This window comes from Vulpes vulpes, chromosome 3 (genome assembly GCF_048418805.1).
Source record: "Vulpes vulpes isolate BD-2025 chromosome 3, VulVul3, whole genome shotgun sequence".
In the NCBI taxonomy this organism is placed as follows: domain Eukaryota; kingdom Metazoa; phylum Chordata; class Mammalia; order Carnivora; family Canidae; genus Vulpes; species Vulpes vulpes.
In genome coordinates this window covers 14,624,346-14,648,176 of record NC_132782.1, presented here as the reverse complement: position 1 = coordinate 14,648,176, position 23,831 = coordinate 14,624,346, and the positions used below count along the sequence as shown (strand labels likewise).

The window sequence follows — 23,831 nt, the reverse complement described above, 5'->3', positions numbered from 1 at the left end:
CCAGGCACCCTATCTCATACTATTCTTTTCCGAGAAGTAATCAAGTGTGAGGTTTTGTTAGACATTGTTCCTCTAACACATTTCATTGCCAGGTTGAAACAAACTAAATAACAACATGGAAGTTTTTGTCATTTTCTTTCCCGAAAGTTGCTGGGTGGCTTGGGTGATTTTATGATAATTGAGTGGGAGCACTGCATTGTGGACTGTTTTCAACATTCTAACTTGCACTGTTGCTGCTGCTGCTGCTGCTGCTGCTGTAGACACAAATGCTTTCTCTTCACAGGTACGAGAAAAATCTTGTGTTTGCCCAGCGTTGGGGAATTAGAAAAGGGATCGTGATGGGATTCTTTACTGGATTCATGTGGTGTCTCATCTTCCTCTGTTATGCATTGGCCTTCTGGTATGGCTCCAAACTTGTCTTAGAGGATGGAGAATATACAGCAGGAACCCTTGTCCAGGTACTTTGGTCTCAATGACCTATACATAACATTTCCTACTAGTATCTTGGAAAAGCCTACAGTTAAAGCATTTTGTTTATTCCTTTAGTGTCTGAGGGAGGAGAGCATCAATGACTTGACGGAGTCCATCTGCAGAAACAAGCAATACCTATACATTTTATAGTAAAGGAACACTGAGCATTTGAATTGACGAGGCCAGCGATTTAATGATTTCCAATTAACTGAAGATTTTATAGTTATAAAACTATGATTTTCTGACTGAGTCCAAAAGATAATATGCTGTGAAAATATAAGGTAGTGAGCTCTCAGCTAAAAATTAACAGCGCATGTAGTTAAGTTTAATAATAGTACAAGATATGTGCTAATGGACCTATTTGTGAAACATGATGAGGTACTAAAATACAAAACCAATAATATCCTCAACTGAACAGGTAATACAACCATGTTTTATTGTTCACTTGTGCTATAGCCATGCTATCACGGATGCCATGACTACCTTAATTTTCAGTATTTTTTCAGTTGTTCTTTCAAGAATTATTGAGCATCTACTATATGCCAGACCCATACAAAGCACAGAGGATTCAATAATGAACAAAAGATATGTGATCTTTTCCTGATGCAATTTATAGTTTAGTGGGGGAAAAGAAACAATAATTAAACAACCACATCAATGCCTAATGACAGATGAAAACATGTGCTATAGAAGACAAGGAATATTAACAGTGAATTGCAGGGTAATCAGGTGTGGCCAGAGTCAGAGAAAGCTCTTTCTCTTGCTCATTAACCCAATGTCCTTTCCTCCTTAGTTTACAGCTCCTCTCATTTAAGCTGGACTCTTGTCATTGTTCTCATTCTCAGCTGAATGGCCCCTCCCCAATAAGGCCTTCCATGCTCATTGAGTCTTTTATTCTCTTGTATGGCTTGCTGAACTTTTCCTTTAGAGCTCTTGAGTGAAATTGAACATTTGGGTTTATTTACATTTGTTCCTACCCTTTCCTGTCCTCACACCGGAGGTGTGTGCCCGTTACACATGAGATCAGTGAGATAAAACAAGAAATACATGTTTCATTTGGCCTATTAATTATTTAATTAAGTATATGAATTTTAAAAGATTCTATCTATCTATCTATCTATCTATCTATCTATCTATCTGAGAGTGCCTGTGTGTTAGCCAGGGGAGGGGAAGAGGGAGAGAGACAGAATCTCAAGCAGACTCTGTACTCAGCACAGAGGGTGAAGCAGGGCTCAGTCTCTTGACCCTGAGATCATGACCTCAGATGAAATCAAGAATCGGGTGCTTAACCAGACTGAGTCACCCAGGTGCCCTATAATTAATCATGTTAATATTAAAAGCACGGAGATAAGAAGCAGTTTCATATAAGATTCTTAAATAAAATATTTTGGCTCAAGATTCTAGGTGAGACAGCACCAATTAAACAATGAGAAATGCCAAAATCTGATATGCCTAAAATTTGCTAGCTGATAGCTTATAATTTGAAGTCTACTGCTTTAATATAAATACACTTGTAGGCAAAGTTGAATGGAATTTTATTTATTAATAGAGATGATTATCAGAGGTCAAATTATAGTCAATCTAAACTACTGACTTTATTTCATTAACAGTTTGAGAATACACTAAGAACAGCTTTTTAAAATTCAGTTCTTTGCAAGATGAACAGGCATCACTTGAACTTTGTTTTAAAAAATTAAGTATGATAAGACATGTTAAAGTGTCTTTTGAAACTATAGATGGAAAATGTTGCTATTATTGTAATTTAACCACTTTCTTAACAACTCTAATATAGCTGTGAACATTTGAAAAACCAGTGAAAATATTACAGATCTGAAACCTGACTATGAAGTCCCTTGTCTTTACTGATCTAATGGCTGTTAGGAACTTTCAACATTTAGTAGTTGACTTTAGTCCCAGCTGCTTATATCTGCTCATTCTGCAGAAAAAGATGTGCTGAGAAAAGACATCCTTCCTTTCATTCCATGCCTGCAAGGAGAGGACAGAGATGTGCACAAGTAACAGTTCAGAGGGAAAAATGGATTGACAAATTGGAAGTCAAATAATACACAATTCCAATTGTAAATGCTGAATTTAAAAACCCTTTGATTACTCTCTCTAGCAGGAATCCAATTTTATGGTTCTGTTAAAAGATAAACTGAGGCATATTAAAACTTTTAGAAGATTTTTTAAAAAGATTTTATTTATTTATTCATGAGAGACACAGAGAGAGAGTGTAGGAGATTTTTTTTAAGCAAAAATAATTCCAATCAGGCAGCACCAGGCCAGAAGTGATGAGAGGCCACTCTCTACCCACAGGAGCCGGGGAATTATTTTTATAGAGGAGAGGCAGAAGCAAAGCAAAAAGATTGTCTGATCTGTTCAGTTTAAGCAGTTGCCTTGCCTGGGGGAGCGTGATTGACCATTCGTGATCGCTTTTCCTCAGGTTTTTTTTTTTTAATTTCTTAATGGAGGCATTTGCGCTTAGATTTTGGTTTGCTCATAGAAGCTATTGAGGCAATAAATCAACCTCAGCCTAATGGCCTCCTCGTTTAACTAACTAGACACTCCTCAGCTTCAGGTGTCCACTCTTGTCTATGTCTTCTGTAAGTAATTTGGCTGAGAGAGTACTTAATATGTGCAGATGTGACATCCCGTGTGTCTCTAATATTTTAATCATCAATTATTAACCTTACCTCTTATTCCTAATGCCTTCCTGCAAGCCTCTGCTTACACCTTAAGAAATATGCCTTTGGGAAAATGAGAGATCTCCATTAACAGTATAACCATTGATTGTTCTTTCTCTTTCTCTCTCCCTTCCTCTGCCCCTTCATCTCTTTCTTTGTCTCGCTCATGTGTGCAAGCACATTTTTGGTCATACTTCTGAGTAGCAAACTATGAAGTCTGAGTGTACATGAGCCGAGTTGAGTGTATTAATCCACTAAACTAATTAATAATTAGGTTAATCAAATATATTTTTTTGGTACACAAAATCATTATTGGCTGTATGGTAACTGAGCATATATGGTAAATGGTTCATGTAAATGACTGTGATTAGTATCACTTGCACACAGACTAAAAAACAAACTCTGTGATCTATTAGGAGAGAAGATGAAAGGGAACTGAAGAGTGCAGAAGGCTGCTCTTTCATGCTTGCCAGGTTTCAGGACTCAATAATCAAAAATAATATCAGGAATAAAGTAACATGTATAAGGTACCAAGCGCTCAGTGACATATTTCATACAAATACTATATGTCATATCAAAATTTCATTCTGTATTGATGTCATTATACTACTAATTAAAAACAAAATGGAGCCATGAGGTTGAAAAATATGTGCTAAGGGGTTTGGAGTGGGATATAAACACACGTGCCTGTGCCTCTTGGGTCTGACTCATTAACCACTGTTTTCCTGCCTCTGGATCCTGCTTCCAAGGAGCCACTGAGCCCCTTTTCCTCAGCACAGCACACCCATAGATATATTGGTCCCCAGTGGTCTCTTTTGCCTTTCTTCGTTCCACATTGCTGTCCAAGGGGCTAGTGTACAACGTTTAGGGTGGGAAATGATGGTCTGGGATGGGTGCTAGCTTTTTTTTTTTTAAAGATTTTATTTATTTATTCATGAGAGATACAGAGAGAGAGACAGAGACATAGGCAGAGGGAGAAGCAGGCTCCTAAAAAAATAAAAAATAAAAAAATTAAATTAAATTAAACTAAATTAAATTAAGAAAGAAGAAGCAGGATTGTTGCAGGAAGCCTGATGCAGGACTCAATCCCAGGACCTCGGGACCCTGACCTGAGCCAAAGGCAGACACTCAACCACTAAGCCAGCCAGGTGCCCTGGGTGCTAGCTATTGTGATAATATTAGGTACATACTTCTGTCCTGTCTCACTCATTCTCCTGAAGTACCCTGAGGGAGACTTTTGCCAAGCCAGGCTGAGCAGGGTTTGACTGCCAACCTCAGCTTAGGTCCCTCATGATTCAATCTAGAATCTAGAGCAGAAGTCTGCAAACTATGGCCCGCCAGCCAAATCTAACTTGATGCCTGTTTTTGTGAATAAAGTTTTATTGGAACACAGCCACAACTATTTGTTCATTCTTGTCTCTGGCTGTTTTTATAGTATGTAGCAAAGTTGTGTAATTGCTTTGGAGCCCTTATGGCCTAAAAAATCTAAAATATCTATTATTGGCCCATTATAGAAAATGTTTGCTGATCCTTGATCTAGGACATGTGAAAGGTTTCCTTTGCTCAGGTGGTCTGATAAAGGTGGTCTTAACCCAATTTAGAGAAGGACTGTGCTGTCTATTCACCGTATCATTTCCTCGTGTGGAATCTTACTTCTTTCAGCATCATCACTATTATTTATGTGTCTAACACTGGATTAATCACCTTTCAACTGATCATTGCATTTAATGCTCATAAAAGTCCCATGGGTTATATGCTTTTAGAACTCCTGTGTTACGGATAAAGAAATTTAGGGCTTGAGAGATGAAGTAATCTGACCATGGGAAGAACTACCTGCTGTAATTAAGGAAAAGGAACAAGAATGATGAAGAGAGAATATCCCACACGTGCAGTGGGGAATTCAGGGAGAAGGCAAGAGGGGACTGGTGCACATCATCATGATATGTGGAATGCAGGTTACTGGAGAGGAAGGGAGGTAGCTGGGAGGCTCTGAGGAGTCTCGTGGTCCAGACACAAGACTGAAAGAAAGCAGGGAAGCCATTATAGGCTAGGTTCATTTGACTGCCTGAAGAAGACTACATTCAGGCAGCAGCCAATCTTCAGCTCAGCAAGTAACTCCTGTCCCTGACGGAGGGTGCCCAATGAAACATCCTCCGTGAGCTTCATGTGACTAGCATCCATTTGGTCAAAAGAGTCTTTTGCTCCTCCAAAGGCACGTGACAATTTGCCCCATTGCCTCTTCCTTTATAAAGAGCACTGATAAACACAGAGTGCTATTTGGTAGGAACATCTGCTCATGCTCAAGTTGCCTTCCCCTAATTTAATGAAATGACAGGGTTGGTGAGGTAAAGGACAGCTTCCTCAGCATTGCATAAGGACCTGGCCATAGCAACTGCATGTCATGAGCAGCAGAAGGGCCTATTTGTAGGACAGAATGTCAGTCAATAGCCTGGGTGCAAATACTGCTCTACCACTTAATATATGTTGTAATGTAGGGTCAGTTAGGGAACCTCCATACACCTTGGTTTTTTTCTTCTGTTGCATAGATTAGCTGAAGTAACACAGATAAAGAGCTTAGAAATATACCTTAGCAAAAGTAGTAGTAGTAGAAGTTATCCTAGTAATAGTCCACTAGTAGCAATAACACAGCAGTAGTAGCAAGCCTGTATTACAGGTACCAATCTCTAGGAAAATCAAGCTAATCATACTGTCTTTATTGAAGAAGGCTACATAAGGCTGTTTATATTACAAAGTGAATTATCCTATCACTACTCTAACTCACTTTGTGTCTATATGCTGCCTTGCTTAGACCTCTTACTCATTTCAAAATATGTTCTTTTTTGTAGAATAGTGATCTACACTCTTATAGTGTAGTGTTCTACACATAGGTGTTCAATTAAAAATAAATGTAGTCTCTTAAACCATAATAATAGAAAAAATGGAGATACTTTACAGCACCAAAACTATTCAGGTATTTCTAAAGAGCTATTTAGGTTTCAAACTCCCATGGAGGAATATTTCTGAGAAACATCTGAGCTCAAATGATAGCACTATTTACAAATTGACAAAAACACATGAAAACTGTGTTTATCTCTTTTCATTTCAGATTTTCCTCAGTATTCTATTAGGAGCTTTAAATCTTGGCAATGCATCTTCTTGTCTGGAAGCCTTTGCAACTGGGCGTGCAGCAGCCACCAGCATTTTTCACACAATAGACCGGGTATGTAAAAGCCAAAAAAAAGGCCATGAGCAGATTGAGCGTGGGGAGAAAAATGGATTTCTGAGGAATTTACCCTTAATATTAAAAAAATATGAGGGAATACCACAATGCTCTTAATTCAGCAATACTTAATAAGGGTAGTCATGAGCCAGATCCCATACTGAGTTGGGACTGCGGAAGTGAAATAGAATGAATAAGGCCCTTGCTCTCCTATCATACTGGAAAATAGGCAAAAAAGAAGGAAGCACATTTATGGATCTAGAGGGTGTTTTGCTTAGTGAAATAAGTCAGAGAGAGAAAGACAAATACCACATGATTTCACTTATATGGAGAATCCAAAAAGCAAAGCAAATGGACAAACAAAATACTAGAAACAGACTCATAAATACAGGGAACAAACTGGTGGTTGCCAGAGAGGAGGAGGCTAGGGGCATGGAGTGAAGGGGATAAACTTCTAGTTGTAAAATAAATAAGCCACAGGGATGAAAAGTACAGCATAGAGAACATAGCCAATAATATTGTAATAACTTTGTGTGATGGCAGAAGGTAATTACACTTACCTTGGCCAGCATTTGGTAGTGTGTGTCATTGTTGGATCACTATACTGTACACCTGAAACCCAACTTACTTCAGGGAAAAATGGAAGTTAAAAAAAGACATAAGTACACTCAAAGATGGGATAATGTTAGTACAATAAAGGAAATAAAATAGGGTGGTAACAGTTAGGGTGGGAGGAGGAGTCTTTAGGTGTCAATAATGTCATCTCTGAGGAGGTAGTATTTGCCCTGAGAAGCCCAGGAGAGTCAGCCAGGCACAGTGAGGTTTAGAGGAGGAGCAGTGCACGGGAAATGAGAGCAAGGAGGCTGTTCCTGCAAGAGATGCCCCCTGGTTGGAAGAGGATTGGTGAATCCGAGGACCTAAAATGAGGTCACTGTGTCTGAGCAGCGTGAATAGGAGCACAGAGGCTGGAGAAAGGAAAGGCCAGATCATGCAAGATTGTAAGGCCAAGTTCATAAGTTTGGATTATCTTCTAAACGTGACAGAAAGTCTCTACAAGCTCGTATAGGATTCTGGTAGCCTAGCTAGGATTTTCCTGGGTAATCTACTGAAGCACATTGGAAGTCTAGCCAGAAAGTCAAAATCCAAGAATAGAAGGTGGAAGAGGGCAAGATGTTCTTCTCTGGAAGCCCTGGAAATCCAGAGGTGTTTCTTTAGTCCCCTAAATCTGAAATATTTATGAAGCATATAACCTGCCCAGGGAAATAATTCATCACTTTGTTTTATATTAGAGAGTTTCACATATTGGAGTATAAACAGATTGTTGAAAACCACATAGACGCATTGAGCTATCCAAATTCTACCTCATTCTTAGGGTTGTTATATGCTCAGATAAGATGGTGAGTCTAAAAGGCCTTTGAAACTATTACAAAAAACTAAGCCGTTTAATAATTGCTTTATTATCTTTACTAGAAACCCAAAAGGAAGACAGCAGATTACACTCTTGTCCCAAATAGAGATATGGTCATGAATTTCTTTCCCGAGTGTAGAAGGGGAATGAAACTGACCTTGGAGTGTTCTGGTAGCAGGAGATGGCCCTCACTCTTTTCTGATTAACTAGAATGGTTAAATTCCAGATGAGGCTCACACTACTAACAACAACAGAGATGAAATTCAGCATAACAACTGAAGGTTGGTAGTATTTGAGGGACCCATTTAAGACATTCAGTTAGTTTTAATCATCATTTATGATAGGTACTCAGTTGTAGAGTACTATTGGACCCCAGCTTGGCTGACTAGTTGTGTGGCCTTAGGAAAGATATTTAACCTCTCTGAGAGTTCTCATCTTCCTCAATTGAAGAATTGAGCGTATCACCTGTCTAGTTAGGTTATAGTGACAATTACATAAATGACAAAACCACATTTAAATACCTTGTGAATTGTCTTCTATGGGATCTCAATAATATAATAATATATAATAATATGAATATATTATATACTAATATAATTGTAGATAAATATTGTATATTATATTATTATATTGTTATTATGTATTATATTATTAATATCATGTATTTCTAATATAAATATATTATGTCATAGTAGTATATCAACAAATAGTAAAATTAAATTAACTAAACGTAATTAATGTGAAGTTATATATAAATTATATATTGACATTACATATTGATAACTAATTATAAATTAATTATGTGTATATGTTTGATTACCTATTAATATATTATATATGTAATATAATATACCAATACTATTAATATCTAGTAATATAATACTTCACATTAATATCTCAGTAACTGTTAGTATTATTACTATTATTAATTAATAGTTAATGTGGAAGCAACTTTGATGTAGTGTTTTACCGAATTGTTTTTCTGTTTTATGAGTAAATTCAAACCAAGATGGACAATAAGTGCATATATATGTGTTGTTGCTGTATTCCTTTTATATTCTGCTCCAGAAACCCATCATTGACTGCATGTCAGAGGATGGCTACAAGCTGGATCGAATTAAGGGTGAAATTGAATTCCATAATGTGACTTTCCACTATCCTTCCAGACCAGAGGTGAAGGTAAGAGTTCATTGTTTTCCCAGGAACAGCAGCATTTTTTCTTCTTTGATGATTCATATCCAGGGCCACAGATTAATCATTTTTCTAAAGCATGACAATTTCCAGGAAGAAGGATCAGAAGCACGTTCCTCTGGAAGTATCCTTAGGCATCATGTCATTTCACAGTCAACAAGTCACATTCCTTTACAGCAACAACACTGTGCAGATTCCTCTGGTGAGGACATTCAGGTTAGGTCAGGTGAAGGAGGCTCCTCTGCTGAAGTGAGTGGCAGGGCCTGTCATTGTAAGTATAAGCTGAAAACAAACTACAAGGCAATCAGAACAATCAAGAAGTGCAGGTGTAGACGTCAGAACACTGCGTGGGCAGGGTACTTCTGGCAAAGAAAAGCTGGTGCCTTTGTAGTTTTTTACTTCCTGTGTATAACTTCACAAAGGTCATTAGATCAGTCATGGGAGGAAAGGTAATCTTGTGACCTCATGCTCATGTGTCTTGTGCTACGTGATTGCCAGGGCACATGATGAAGAAAATTTAGTTTTCCTACAACTACACAGCAAGTATCTTAAAAAAAAAAAAAAAAAAGATTTTATTTATTTATTCATGAGAGACACAGAGAGAGAGAGAGAGGCAGAGACATAGGCGGAGGGAGAAGCAGGCTCCACGCAGGGAGCCTGATGTGGGACTCGATCTCAGATCACACCCTGGGCCGAAGGCAGGCGCTAAACTGCTGAGCCACCCAGGAGTCCCCCACAGCAAGTATCTTTAAAAGCAATTAACTCTCCGGGAAAATCAGGATCTGCTCTCCTTGAATAGCTTGACTTCGAAATGAGAATTTTTCCTAATTTTTAACAGAATACCTCTAGCCATCCTTTCTTAATAATATTTCTGTTATGGGAACTAAATCCTATGCAACTTAATTCTGATGCTACATACCTAAAATGTAGGTAAACACAGACATATACACACACACAAACATACACTCATACATTAGACATATATATATATATATATATTAAATTGCTGAAATATATCTTCTGTTACTGTTACATATCACATACATATGGAAACATTAAATGTCACAACATATGTTAAAGTACCTTGTGAAAGGTAAACCACTAGGTAGTATTCACTCAGTAAAGATTTTTCAATGGATGCTTAAAAACTTGCTTTATAATATCTATTCAGAACCAGCTCATACTAGCTGTTTCACAAATACCAGTTGAATGAAAATACATTTATTTCATTCTGGTTTTACCGTCTATTCCCAACACCAGGAGTTTGTTTTAATAAGCTCTTATTTAGACCTGTGCGTGCTTAGCCCTGCTGGGTGCCACACTGTACTGGGCTGTAATGAGGAAAGGCACACATAGTGCCTACCCACCCTAAGAGGAAGATTACAGTCCAATACGGTCCAGTAGGTGAAGGTATATTTGCAAGCCTGACTCTCTAGTGTGAATTGAAATACGTGAGATTTTGTCACATGAAGGACCCCAAGCCCCCTTTACATGGTAAGGATAAAAATTACCACTGAATGGGTGAAAACATCCAACAGATGCTTATGAATTAGCTACTTGTTCTTCCCTTTCTAGATCTACCAGCAGTTGGTCTCTACCGTTAACAAAGCTTTAAATGTAACAAACACACCACAGATACTTGTTAGGGAAAGTTTTTCAGATATGTTCGCACGCAATACAAATGTATGATAGCTTAAAATTTATAAATTAGTTTATTGTTAATCCACAATCAGTAAATTAGTATTATATTTCTAACTTGATGGCTCCTGTTCCTAATTGGGACAATCTCCTTGAGGCATCCTAGTATATCAGAAATTATTTATTTATTTATTTTTATTTTTTTCAGAAATGTTTTAAATGTAGATTCTGGAACAAGCTTTTATTTATTTAATTTTTTTAAGATTTATTTATTTATTTATTCATTTGAGAGAGACAGAGAGCACAAGCCAGGGTGGGGGAGGCAGAGGGAGAGAGAAATAGACTCCCCACTGAGCTGAGAGCCCAATGTGGAGCTCAATTCCAGGACCTGGAGATCATGACCTGAGCCGAAGGCAGACGCCCAACCATCTGAGCCACCCAGATGCCCCTGGAGCATACTTTTAAAAGTTGGCATGGCTTATTTACAGTGTTACTACATATCATTTTATTTCTTGGACCCACCATTGGTTTATTAATGAGTCATGTGCTGAACGCTCAAACCTCATCCTAGGCACTGTTTACTAAGTTTCTGGTTATTTTTTTTTTTAATTAATTTTTATTGGTGTTCAATTTACCAACATACAGAAAAACACCCAGTGCTCATCCCGTCAAGTGTCCACCTCAGTGCCCGTCACCCATTCCCCTCCAACACCCGCCCTCCTCCCCCCTTCCACCACCCCTAGTTCGTTTCCCCGAGTTAGGAGTCTTTATGTTCTGTCTCCCTTCCTGATAAGTTTCTGGTTATTGATGGATATGGATAGTTATGGTTTTGAGGGCATAAGTAAACACAAAGGTGGTATCTTCACAAAGCATCCAAACTTACAAGTCTAATTGCTGACAATCCAAACATTGTTCTGTTCTTTCCTCTACAGATTTTAAATAACCTCAGCATGGTCATTAAGTCAGGGGAGATGACAGCTGTGGTAGGGTCCAGCGGATCTGGGAAGAGCACAGCCCTGCAGCTTATTCAGCGTTTCTATGACCCCAGTGAAGGCATGGTGTGTGTCTTCCAGAAACTTCTCTATACATGGGGATGGGAGAGTGCAAATGGAGATATCCTGGTCAAACACAAAGGCCTAGCACACACTGAGACTGTTCTGACCCTTGCAGAGTTGACTGAATGATTTTTGACTGAGTTGATTGGACTGATTTCCTGCATGGTGGCCATGTTTAATGAATGACCAGCCTGTTCATTCAGTGATGTAACTAAATGTGCAGATACATTCAAAATGGTATTGCTGCCTCTTCAGTGAACTCATATTTCCATTTCCTTCTTTGTGTTATAACAAAATCATTCTTGTCTCTTGAAGTTTTCCAAATGCTAAGTATAGGAAAGGTTGCATGGCCAGAATGAACAGAGTGATTGATTACTGCTTCAAGAATTTAGATTTTAAAGAAATCATGTAATCTCACAACCTGCTTGGTCTCTTTTTTCCCTTGTGTTTATTTCCCTATAAACATAGAAACTAAGAAAATAAATATACAAAATTGCCATTTGTTTATCACATATGTCAAGTACTTTATGAAAATGAGTACTTATTTCCAAAATGACCCCCAAGGTATATATGCTCATTTTATAAATAAGGAAGCAGAGTCACAAAGATTGAGACTTGCCTCTGAATTGAACCCAGGTTTATTAGATGCCAAAAGCTCTGTTTTTTCTAGACTCTCAATGTCATTCTTGTCAACTTCTCCTTGATCCCTTGAGATAGAATCATTTGACTATATATCAAGTGGCTTCAATGCAAAACGTTCTCTATGATGGATGCACTGTTACACTGACATGACAAACATAATGGAACTCTTCTTTGGGACACACATTTCATCCTCCGGGTATTCTTTATTACATACCAGCATAACTACACTCTGAATATATAAAAATCATGGTTTCCTGATGTAAGATTTTTGCTTTTTTTCTAATCGTAATTTTTGCTTATTCCACTTACAGTTTCAATTATTTTTGAACAGCAAAGTGCTATTTGATGAATCTGGCCAGAAAGTAAGAGTTACTGTAAAGCAGTGCATACAAGATAAGGATCATTTCTTATTTTCTCTGTAGCTTTTGAAGTCCATTTGAGGTCACAAGTCAAAAGATAATAAAAATATTCAAAGCATGGTGAATAACTGACTTGACTCTATTGAAGAATTAATTTCTTTTCCATTCCTGGGCCAATCATTTAAATTAAGTGACCTTTACGTTATTTGTATTTTTACAATGAATTATTTTATCATTATACTTGATTTCAACTATATATCGTCATTCCTATATAAAAACCTCTTTATAGGAGGAATTATTTCTGCTATCATCTTGTGGGTCTCTGTTATTTCTCCCCATAGTCAAGTACAACCTAACATTTTGATTCAGAACCCTGAAGGACTCCAAGAGATGTGATGTCATGCTTATGTTCTCTAGGTAACTTTGGATGGCCATGACATTCGCTCTCTTAATATTCAGTGGCTTAGAGCTCAGATTGGGATAGTGGAGCAAGAGCCCGTTTTGTTCTCCACCACCATTGCAGAGAACATTCGCTATGGCAGAGAAGATGCAACGATGGAAGATATAGTTCGAGCTGCCAAGGCAGCCAACGCCTACAACTTCATCATGGACCTGCCACAGGTACCCCTAGCCTCTCATCCCAGGGGGGGGACCCAGAAATTGTAAAAGGAAAAAAGAAAAAGTTACACAATATTATGCATTTCTTTTTCATTTGAATCCTAAATCATTAAATTCTTAATGCCATGTCAGGTTTCATTCCTGGAAAAGTACCATGAGTCTTCCTCTTTGCCTATAAACATATTGTTGTTGATACTTTAAAAATCTACCAAACAGGAAAACTTTCTTTTAAAATCTCCCTTTGACATAGACACAATCTTCTTACTCCATCTGTTAAGCATTTGTCTAAGCAGTTGATAAATTTGTTATGTGGCAATGACTTACACAATGCTCATTTGATGCCTACCAATGTCATTTTTTAAAATTTTTCTTGTGCTTAGGCAGCTAATACTATGCTTAGACAGCTAATACCTCAGTACTCTAACATATTCAAAAATTCCTCATTTATCTTCATTTTAAACAACAGTGACAACAAAAACCAACTCCGTATTATTATACATATTTTATGGCCATTGGTCTGCTAGGTCAAAAAAGAGCTGTTATTACCACTTAGCATATCTATAGTGCTTACTACCTACCTACCAGACACTGTTCTAAGCACTTCACATCTCATTTAACCCTTACAACCATCCTGTTGGCAGCTACGATTATTATTTCTGTCTATAAAGAGAGAACTAAGGTTCTAAGAGGTCAAATAATTTGCTCAAGGCAGAAGAGTCAAGGTTCACACCCACGTGGTCTGTCTCCAGAGTCATTTCCTATTCATCCTTCTAGATTACCTGTGTGAGTAGGATCACTGTTGTGAGCACAATATAGTCTAATGATAAAGAGTATAAAGCTTTGAAATCAGACTGCCTCCACACAAATCCCAGTTTCTCCATTTGCAAGCTCTAGAAACTAGGGCAAGTCACTTTAGTCCTTTATATCCCAGCATTTCCTTAGTCATTGATTTAGGAGAACAGCAGCACCTACCTCATGGGGCATCTGTGAGGACTAATGAGGTAGTAAGTGTAAAGAGCTCAACTTCCTACTTTATACATGGTAAATGCTCAACTCATGTTGGCTAATAATAAACAAGACAAGAGCTTGACACCATTGTGAGATTCCAATATAATGCTAGACATGAAAGATGCTCAGTAACTATTTGCTGTCAATGGTAAGGATTGTTCAGCTAGTTTGATCTTTCATTTGCAAAATAGAGACAGCTTAAGTGTTGTGTTTTTCTGTGTTGCTTACCTAGAGAAAAGAGGGAAGATTTGATAGGTGCCTTAACCCTTTAAAATGGGTTTTCAGGGCCCTGATAAACTTTTAGTTTGGTGGAAACTTTTTTTTTTTAAAGTAGGCTCCACACCCAGTGTGGTGCCCATCACAGACCTTGAATTCAGGACCCTGAGATTAAGATCTGAGCGGAGATCAAGAGTCGGATGCTCAACCAACTGAACCACTCTGGTGCCTCTACCTTGGTGTAAACATTTATTTGAAGTTGAGCTGGGGAGAGACATACAGCCCAGTGAATCTGGGAATGAAAGAATAAATCAGTTTCTTTTTTTTTTAAGATTTTATTTATTTGGCAGAGAGAGAGAGAACGCATAAGGTGGGGGAGCAGCAGAGGGAGAGGGACAAGCAGATCCTCTCCTAAGCAGGGAGCTTGACATGGGGTTCCATCTTAGGACCCTGAGATCATGACCTGAGCTGAAGGCAAACGCTTAACAGACTGAGCCACCAGGTGCCCCAAGAATAAAGTGATTATCTTACACACAAATATCGATCAGACAGTAACATGTTTCAGGAAAGGGTATTTCTTTCAGTGAAAGTTGGGCCTGTAAAAATTCATGCTTGAGAAGGAAACTAGAAAGGATCTTGTAATGATTACTGCCAGGAGCCACCAAGTTGTTCCTCTTCATTATCGGTGTCACCTTCTTCCTAGCAATTTGACACTCTTGTTGGAGAAGGAGGAGGCCAGATGAGTGGTGGCCAGAAACAAAGAGTAGCCATTGCCAGAGCCCTTGTCCGAAACCCCAAGATCCTGCTTTTGGACATGGCCACCTCAGCACTGGACAATGAGAGTGAAGCCATGGTACAAGAGGCGCTGAATAAGGTTTGTTGAAAAGCTGAGTTTGTTTTACAAGACCATGTGGAGATGTGTTGTAGGAAAGGCAGCTCACTGACAGAGGAGGGTGAGGGAAAAGGGAGGGATGGAGAGAGGGAGGGAGAGAGAAGGACTGTGCGGGTCAGCATATCCAATGTGACTGTTTAGAAAATCCTGACTGACTAGAATGTTCTTCACAGTCGAATAGAAGTCAGTAAGGTTTGTTTCCAAAAGCTACAAATGCAAAATTTTTAATCTTATTAAATCTTGTTAAACTTATAATATGTGATTTCAAAAATTCCCATTTTGTTTTTAGCTATTGATTGATAGCTAGCAACTGGACCAATGTACAGGGTGTTTGTGGCCTTGATAAAGTGTGCTGGTCTTTGCTAATGTCTGCAGAGTGCATTTGAGGGTTTTTCCAAGGACCAAGGCTCTGACTCACTTATGGATTCTGAGACCATCCAAAGGTCAACGTCAGCTCTGTCTTACTGTTTGGCTAACAGTGCACTGTACATTCTTGCAGATTCAGCAGGGACATACGATCATTTCGGTTGCTCATCGCCTGTCCACAGTCAGAGCTGCAGATGTCATTATTGGTTTTGAACACGGCACAGCAGTGGAAAGAGGCAGCCATGAGGAACTGTTGGAAAGGAAAGGAGTTTACTTCACTCTGGTGACTTTGCAGAGTCAAGGCGAACCGACTGCTAATGCAGAAGGCATAAGGGGCAAGTGTCTTTCCCTTTACATTTGTACACTCTATAAAGCATTATGTTTGTTAACTCTAATAGTTTCATGGATTTCTATGCATTTTAATATACACTGTCTTATTTGTTCTCCCAAAAGTCCTTGAAGGCATCATATAGAAAGAACAGAAGCTCATGAGGTTCCATTACTTGATCAAGTCAAAGAGCTAAAACCCAGGTTTTGTGTGGAAGACAATTTTAATTTCACCTCCCTAATTCCCTGCCCCCTACTTTGCAAGTAGGAGAGCCTTCCTAGAGTGTCTTGCACACAGTGGGACCTGTGTTCTTACTGACCGAGTAAATTAATCAATGACTAAAAACCGTGATGCTTATTTTCATTAAAGCAGAGGTACTTCAGTCCCTAGTGCTTCCTTTTTTTTTTAAGTCTGAATTTTCAGATTTAGTAACTTATCCCAACCTACATTAATCAACCACTCCAAGCTTTCTCTACCATATCATATCTCGATTTCTAAACTCCACTGGGTAAAACTACTGCATATATTTAATACATGTGATTTATTCTGAAAAGTTTTTTTTTTTTTTAATTTGGTGAATCTACCATAGAAATGGTCTCCAGTGGGCTTCCCTTGAGTTTTTTATGATTCATGCTATCAGATATCTATTTGTTGGAGATAACACCTAGGGTATCACACAGTTCAAGAGAGTCAATCCTACTGAGTATTTTTAAGTTTGTTTGTTTGTTTAAGTAATCTCTCTGCTCAGTGTAGGACTGGAACTCATGACCCTGAGACCAAGAGTTGCATGTTCTTTGGAATGAGCCAGCCAGGCACTTCCTACTGAGTATTTTGAATTTTTTTTGTTAGAGGGTGTTGGATAGGTGCTAAGTTTTACTTGTCACAATAAAGTTAATAAAATGTTTTAGCACCAGATATAATAATGATAGGCCAGGCAAGCACAGTAAGTAGTTTTACTTTGACATGGTTCTCCTTATTGTATACACTAAGGAATTGTTGATGTCGTATTAAATAGGAGAAGAAGAAACTGATGGGGTCTCACTTGACAACGAACAGACCTTTTGCAGAGGGAGCTACCAGTCTAGTTTAAGGTAAGCTGAAGCCATGGGACAGATTTTAAGGTTTTTAAATATTCTTAGGAGCCCTCTGCACCTATGATCCTCAGACAATATCTCAGTCAGCGGAGCCTTGAGCGTAGTCATGTCATATGAACATGCAAATGAGTCCTTGGTTGCTAGGTTGACATTTCTGTCTCCAATTCATGGGGATTTTTTGGTTTAACTTTGACTTCTTATCTTACTGTGGGTAGGGCCATGATAGAGGTGCTTTACAATCAAAATGTTGTCCATTGAACTGAGAAAGGGTATTTAAAAAAATCTGTTTGGTCTTGTCCACTACATCTAACCATGTATAAAGCACTGTTGTACATGGAGGTCAAGTTCATGACTTTAAGTACGTTCTTTCACCTACTGAGATACAATTGAATTACAAATATTCCCGCTTCCAGAGTGACCCAACGGAATTCAAATCATTTCTTAACTAGATAAAATAAAAATGTATTTTTTTAGCATTTGAAAAGAATTTCTTTAAACCCCAGCTATTTATTTATTTTTAATAAATAATGAATGAATGAATATTGGATGAATATAGGGGTATTGATTTTCAAACATATTTTTGGAATATGCTATTAGCAAGACTGTAAGTTTTAGTCTTTTGTCTTGACTTAAAAGTTTCAGTAAAGTAGTTCTTTTAATGTTAAAAGTCGCATATTAAGAAGAATTCTGCCCAAAATCTTTGTTTTTATTCATGAAAGATTTTTTCCCCCTAAGTTAGGAGGCTGTTCATAAACAATGGGTGACAGCAGATTTCCTTACTGTTGCCTTTACCATTTCTAGGATATTTAATTCAAGGCTGTACTCTTAGCAAAGGCTCAGTTATAAGACTTGCTTTTTCAAGGGAGTATATTGCTTATTGAAAACTGGTTTAAAGAGGCCTAAAATAAAACATGTAGGTAACAACTCCAAGTAATTCAAACACAGATTTATTTTTAATATTCAAAGAATCACATATGGAAAGAGGAAATGATGTATTTCATGGTCATGTCAACAAGAAAATAAATATTTTCTTAACTTTTCAATTGAACACAATTCTACTTGTTCTAAGTAGTTTACTTCCAGTTTATTGTTAGGACCAAATAACCATTTTTAATATAAACATTTCCTATTTGGCTATTAGTTCTCAAAAATTCTACATTTTGGTGAGTAGGTTGAGAAATCCAGACATACAATCTACACCCAGAAAGTAGCTATTAACCTCCTGCAGAGAAAGATTTTTAAGTTTGAGTAAGAAAGTCTGTTAAAAATATCTCATTGTGTATGCTGACAGATTTTTTTTTGTTAAAAGATGACTACATGAAATGTTAATTTGTATCTTATTTCCTTGGCTTTGGTCTTTCTGACAGCTCAGTTTTTCTTTAGTAATATATTTTAGATTCGAGAACAATTTAATGGATAAGAGTAACTAATTTCCTGAATAATAATGTTTAGAAAGAGAGAGAGACAAAGTGGGAGAGATATTTAGCCCCCAAATTAGCTGTTTTTATTTGTGGCAATAAGTGGTAGGCAGCTTCTGAGAAAGGGACTGGCCAACTTTTTCAGTTTCTAAAAAGACCTGCAGTAGAACTTTAACCCTGGTGTTTAGGGTGGACCAGAGGGAGCCGGCAGGTAGGCCCATGATTTCGGTGGGACAGCCTATGCTAGACAGGTGGAGTGGCCTGCGAAATAGGGAATGAGAGAGAGACTTAAGAAATAGAAGATTAAGCTAGTAGAAATCAGAAGGAACAAGGATATATGTTTTGCCATGCTCAAAACTGGGAGGATGTCAACCATATTTCCTTTTCCGCATACTCTACCATGGTTTCCAGTGCTCTGGGCTTCTCTGTAGGCCCATGACCTTGCATCTCAGCATTACCATGCACTCCACTCTGTCCAGTTGACACATGCCTGTTCCTCATGCATTTTGAAGAAGACTGCTTGACCAGTTAAGTAACCCAAAGAAGTGACTCTATTACTGAAGAGTCTCAGACCAGGTAGGAGGGAGTTGGGATGTTCCAGAGAGCAGTTTGGTAGGAGGGAGGCAGGGTGAGGAGTGGTTTCAGGTCTGACCATAATGAGATTTGGCAAGAGTGTGAATGTGCAAGGGCAGGAAGAGGTTAGACTTGAGATACATGCCCCTGTTGAACCTAGGTGACTAAGAGGGTGGCAGTGCCACTAACAGGACCTGGGAACAGAGTGATGAAGGTGGTGTGTTAGTGCCTTCTCAAGAAGGCCAGATGAGCGTGTATAATAGGCAAGCACCACCTGATGTTGTCTTCATCCACCTTCACCTGGATACAAATGAGGGAGAGAGATCATGGATGGGTCTCTCTTTCCACTTTCTTACTTTAGATTAGGTGCTTTGATAATGTACACACCCTGCTCTCAAGTCTTCAGCATTGCACCTATCCCTTAAGACTCCATTTGCAGGGCAGCCCTGGTGGCACAGCGGTTTGGCGCCGCCTGCAGCCCAGGGTGTGATCCTGGAGATCGAGTCCCATGTCAGGCTCCATGCAGGGAGCCTGCTTCTCCCTCTGCCTGTGTCTCTGCCTCTCTCTCTCTATGTGTCTCTCATGAATAAATAAATAAAATCTTAAAAAAGAGAGAGAGAGATTCCACTTACAGATGACCAAAAACTTAACCGGCTTTCACTTTTAAAGGGAGAGAATCAGCTTACCTAACCAAGTTGTCCAAGGATGGCTTGGCTTCAGGCAAGGCTGGAGCTTCAACCAGGTGTCTAACATACATGCAGTTTCTCTTTCTTTCTCAGCTCTGCTTTTTTCCCCCTTCATTTTGCTTCATTTTTTCAGGCTTCTTTCCTTAAAGATCTTGACATTATTCATTAAGGGTCTTGACATAATAATGCTGCCTCCTTTGATGTTTAACCTAGAGGCGAGTAGGAGTCTCCTCAGAAATCTCAGGAAAGAAACCAAAACCACCTGAACCAATCTCTTCTATCTGCACTGTACTAAGTATATGGACTAAGGAACCATGTTGTCTCCTGTCTCCATGCTTCTATCTATACTGTTCTCTCCATCAGAAATGCTTTTCTTGCAAAAACCCAAGTCCTACTGTAGCCACCTCTTCCAAGACACCTTTCATGGAAACACCTGCCACATATTTATTTTTCCTTTAAATTTTCATACTTTCTATTCAGACCTGCTTTACAGCAATTACTGCATTCTTTCTTCCATCAGAGTGGGGTACATGTTTTACTCTTCTGTGAGATTTGAAACTCCTTGAGGGAGGAGGCTGATTGACCAGTCTCTGTAATCCCACAGCACCAGGCATTGGTCTGCATGTCGTACATGCCCAACAAGCCTCTGTTAAATGAATAAATGAATGAACACATCACATAAATTTTATTTCAATAAGGTATTTGTTAACTATGTAAATTTTAAGGGCAGTACATAGCCTAAAGAAAATCTCACCAGGGACCCTATTTTCTTCCTACTAGCTTATTTATATCCAGGTGACCTTACACTACAGTAAACATCAGGTATAACTAGAGAGAGAAACAGGTATCAAGATTACAACCTATAACCAAAAGGGAGGTAAAGGCAGTGGGCCATTGCTATGATAGCAATTAATATACCATATGGATATGGAATGGATTTGAATTTTGGACTTTTTTTTTTTTTTGGTAGACTGGTAGGACAGCTTTCTTCTCCTTCTCTCCCTCCCTCCTTGAGCACATTCTGAATCAGAGGGCTAGCTTGGGGCCCAGAGTATCCAATTTAATTAGCAATGCCACAAGAATAGTTCTGTGGAACCTAACCAGGAAGCTCCCTTACTTGGTTACTATGTGACCTATCAACCATTTCTGTTTATTGGACACTTGTGACGTTAGCTGAAACACCAGTTAAGTCCTGTTCCAACCTGCCCATAATCTACAGTCTCTTTCATTCTTTCTGTTTATTTGCAGAGCTTCACTCCGACAACGCTCCAAGTCTCAGCTTTCTTACCTGGCACATGAACCTCCACTAGCTGTTGTAGATCATAAGTCTACTTATGAAGAAGACAGAAAGGTCAGGCACCAGTCGCTCTTGGGGATTGGAGGCAGTCTTTCCTGGGGACTACTGTATGACCTTTAAACCTGAGAAAATGAGTCTGCAAGGCATCCAGTAATGTTAATTAAGTCAGATTAAATGGGAGAACCCATGAGGACCTGATGAAAACTCTAAATTCTACAAAATATCTTAAAAGAAATGCAGATTAGTTAATAACGTTAAGAACGTCTCGTAACTGAAACTGGACTATAATGGTTAATCAGTAGTTTTTAGGTGAACCATTGAACAGACACAGGCAAATAATATGTACTTAGGTTATTTGATCATGTGTGTATAATTTTAAAAGCTTTTAAGAAAACAATTTCTTGAAAACAATTTCTCTCAAATTTTTAAATCTCCTCCTTAAATTATAATAACCTTGGCAAGTGCTTATTCAACAAAGGTACCTGGAAAAGTTAGCTCTTATGCAAGTTATCACAATTTTTGAAAGGATAGAAACTAATTAGGTTTTATGGACAGTTGTTTACTTCACATGGTTTTACCATAATTTTTTTAAAGATACATCTAAAATAACACTATTCATGTTAATATAATTCAAAAACCACAGAAACGAAAGTGATAGGAGAGGAATCAACAGATACAGCAATATTTCTTCTTCCTAAGGATGCAGGTCCTCAAAGCTGTTGTGGACACCCTACTTCCCCTTAGATGCCCCTCCTCAAAGCCTTTCTTAAAGTCTGCACTTCATTCTTCAGCCCAAGAGTGTCACTTTTAGTCTCCCACTACTCTTCATTTGAACCTTTTCATGACAGCTTTCTTATTGAGTCTCATTTGGAGTCATGTTGTCTTATTCTCTTACTAAATAATAAGCTTCTTAAAGTTAGTGACTATATATTATTTATGTTTGTATCACCTCGGGCACTTAAGTAAATGCCCTATACCTATTAGGATATTGGGAGATTTTAAAAGAGGATGATAAATTGAATTTCCACAATTAGATAAAGCCCAAATCACAAGATTTATCAAAGCAACTCAGTCAGAGGATATCTCAATTATGAGCACATCCATTAGACATGATGACATTTTAAACTGTCCTTAAATTTTTTTTAATGAGAATCCTTTTGGAAGTAATTATAAACCTTTGTTCACAGTGACAAATGTGGAATAAAGTACATCCTCCTTATGATCTTGCGACTATGACAGAAGGATTATTAAGGCTCTCTCTTGGTTCTAGTACATTAGGAATGAATAAATGTCTCCATATTCAATAGAGTTGGTTTAAATAAATTTCACAGAGAAACAATTTTTTCTCAGGAGCAGCAGGATGAATCACAGAGAGAGGAAACATATTTAGCAAGCATGATTGCTTACTGCATCTTGCCATTAAGGATTCAACTCTTCTTCTAGACCTAGAGATAGATACTTAATTTACGTACACGGTGCTGCCACTAATAATGACAAGATGCCTCCTATAAGGAGTCTGGTAAAGCTCCAAGGGGCAAAGAACCACATTGAAATTTCAAATGTAACAGTGCCAATCATATTTGACTTTTGCCTTTTTTATGTTTTTTTTTTTTCTAGTTTCTGTAACTATTTGGCAACAAAAGCAAGGGAGAAAGAAAGAAAAAGAAAGAAAGAAAGAAGAAAGAAAGAAAGAGAAAGAAAGAAAGAAAGAAAGAAAGAAAGAAAGAAAGAAAGAAAGAAAGAAAGAAAAAGGAAGGAAGGAAGGAAGGAAGGAAGGAAGGAAGGAAGGAAGGAAGGAAGGAAGGAAAAGAAAATCTGATTCTGCTGTTGCTGTTGAAACTGGCAGGTAGCCCAGCACAGCAGCAGAGATCAGATTCCTGGAGATCTGGAAATCAGATTCCCACAGGGTTCTCATAATGCTGAGGAAACTCAGAAGGGAACTATTTAAGATGAAAACTAAATCAAACATAAAGAGTAGTTTTAGAGAAATAAAAATGCTTCATATGATAGTCTACTTATCTAAAGTCTTGTAAATTAGAATGGAGTAATTAAACCCGATTGAATGTAAACCAGTATAATGTTTAAAAGATACCATTTTATATTCTCTCTCCAGTTAAGAGAGAAAAAGGAAGAGAGGGAAAAAATAACAGGGAAGCCAGTGTGATCTTGCTCAAGCTCCAAGAAAATAAGATCTTATGCTTATATTAATGCTGCTCATTTGTATGGTAACAATATGAGAGTTTTAAATTTTTATTTACTTTTAAAAAGATTTTATTTGACAGAGGGAGAGAGTGTGAGCAAGCACAAGCAGGGGGAGCAGAGGGAGAGGGAGAAGTAGGCTCCCTGTTGAGCAGGGAGCCTGACATGGGGCTTGATCCCAGGGCCCCAGGATCATGACATGAGCCAAAGGCAGCTTGTTAACTGACTGAGCAACACAGGTGCTCTGATATTAGAGTTTTTAAGATTTAAATTAATAACTTTTTATTTAAAATTTTTTTTTAAGATTTTATTTATTTATTTGAGGAGGGGGAAGGGGCAGAGGGAGAAGGAGAGAGAATCCTCAAGCAGACTCCGTGCTGAGCACAGAGCCCAATGTCGGGCTTGATCCTAGGACCCTGAGATCATGACCTGAGCCAAATCAAGAGTTGAATGCTCAAATGACTGAGC

General features: G+C 38.2%; 1 protein-coding gene across 4 annotated transcripts in view; it reads left to right on the top strand.

Moving 5' to 3' along the window:
• Positions 1-23,831, top strand: part of ABCB11 (ATP binding cassette subfamily B member 11) — an 87,675-nt gene that overhangs the window by 37,438 nt on the left and 26,406 nt on the right. For all 4 annotated transcript variants that reach the window (XR_012000306.1, XM_025994104.2, XM_072751859.1 and 1 more), the window contains exons 10-18: positions 284-458; positions 6,262-6,375; positions 8,852-8,962; positions 11,545-11,670; positions 13,086-13,289; positions 15,214-15,384; positions 15,902-16,103; positions 17,112-17,187; positions 21,116-21,218. Coding sequence is in view for 3 of the 4 variants with exons in the window: in XM_025994104.2 (XP_025849889.1) it covers positions 284-458; positions 6,262-6,375; positions 8,852-8,962; positions 11,545-11,670; positions 13,086-13,289; positions 15,214-15,384; positions 15,902-16,103; positions 17,112-17,187; positions 21,116-21,218 (1,282 nt within the window). In the remaining variant the exon portion in view is untranslated. The remainder of the gene's footprint in view (positions 1-283; positions 459-6,261; positions 6,376-8,851; positions 8,963-11,544; positions 11,671-13,085; positions 13,290-15,213; positions 15,385-15,901; positions 16,104-17,111; positions 17,188-21,115; positions 21,219-23,831) is intronic.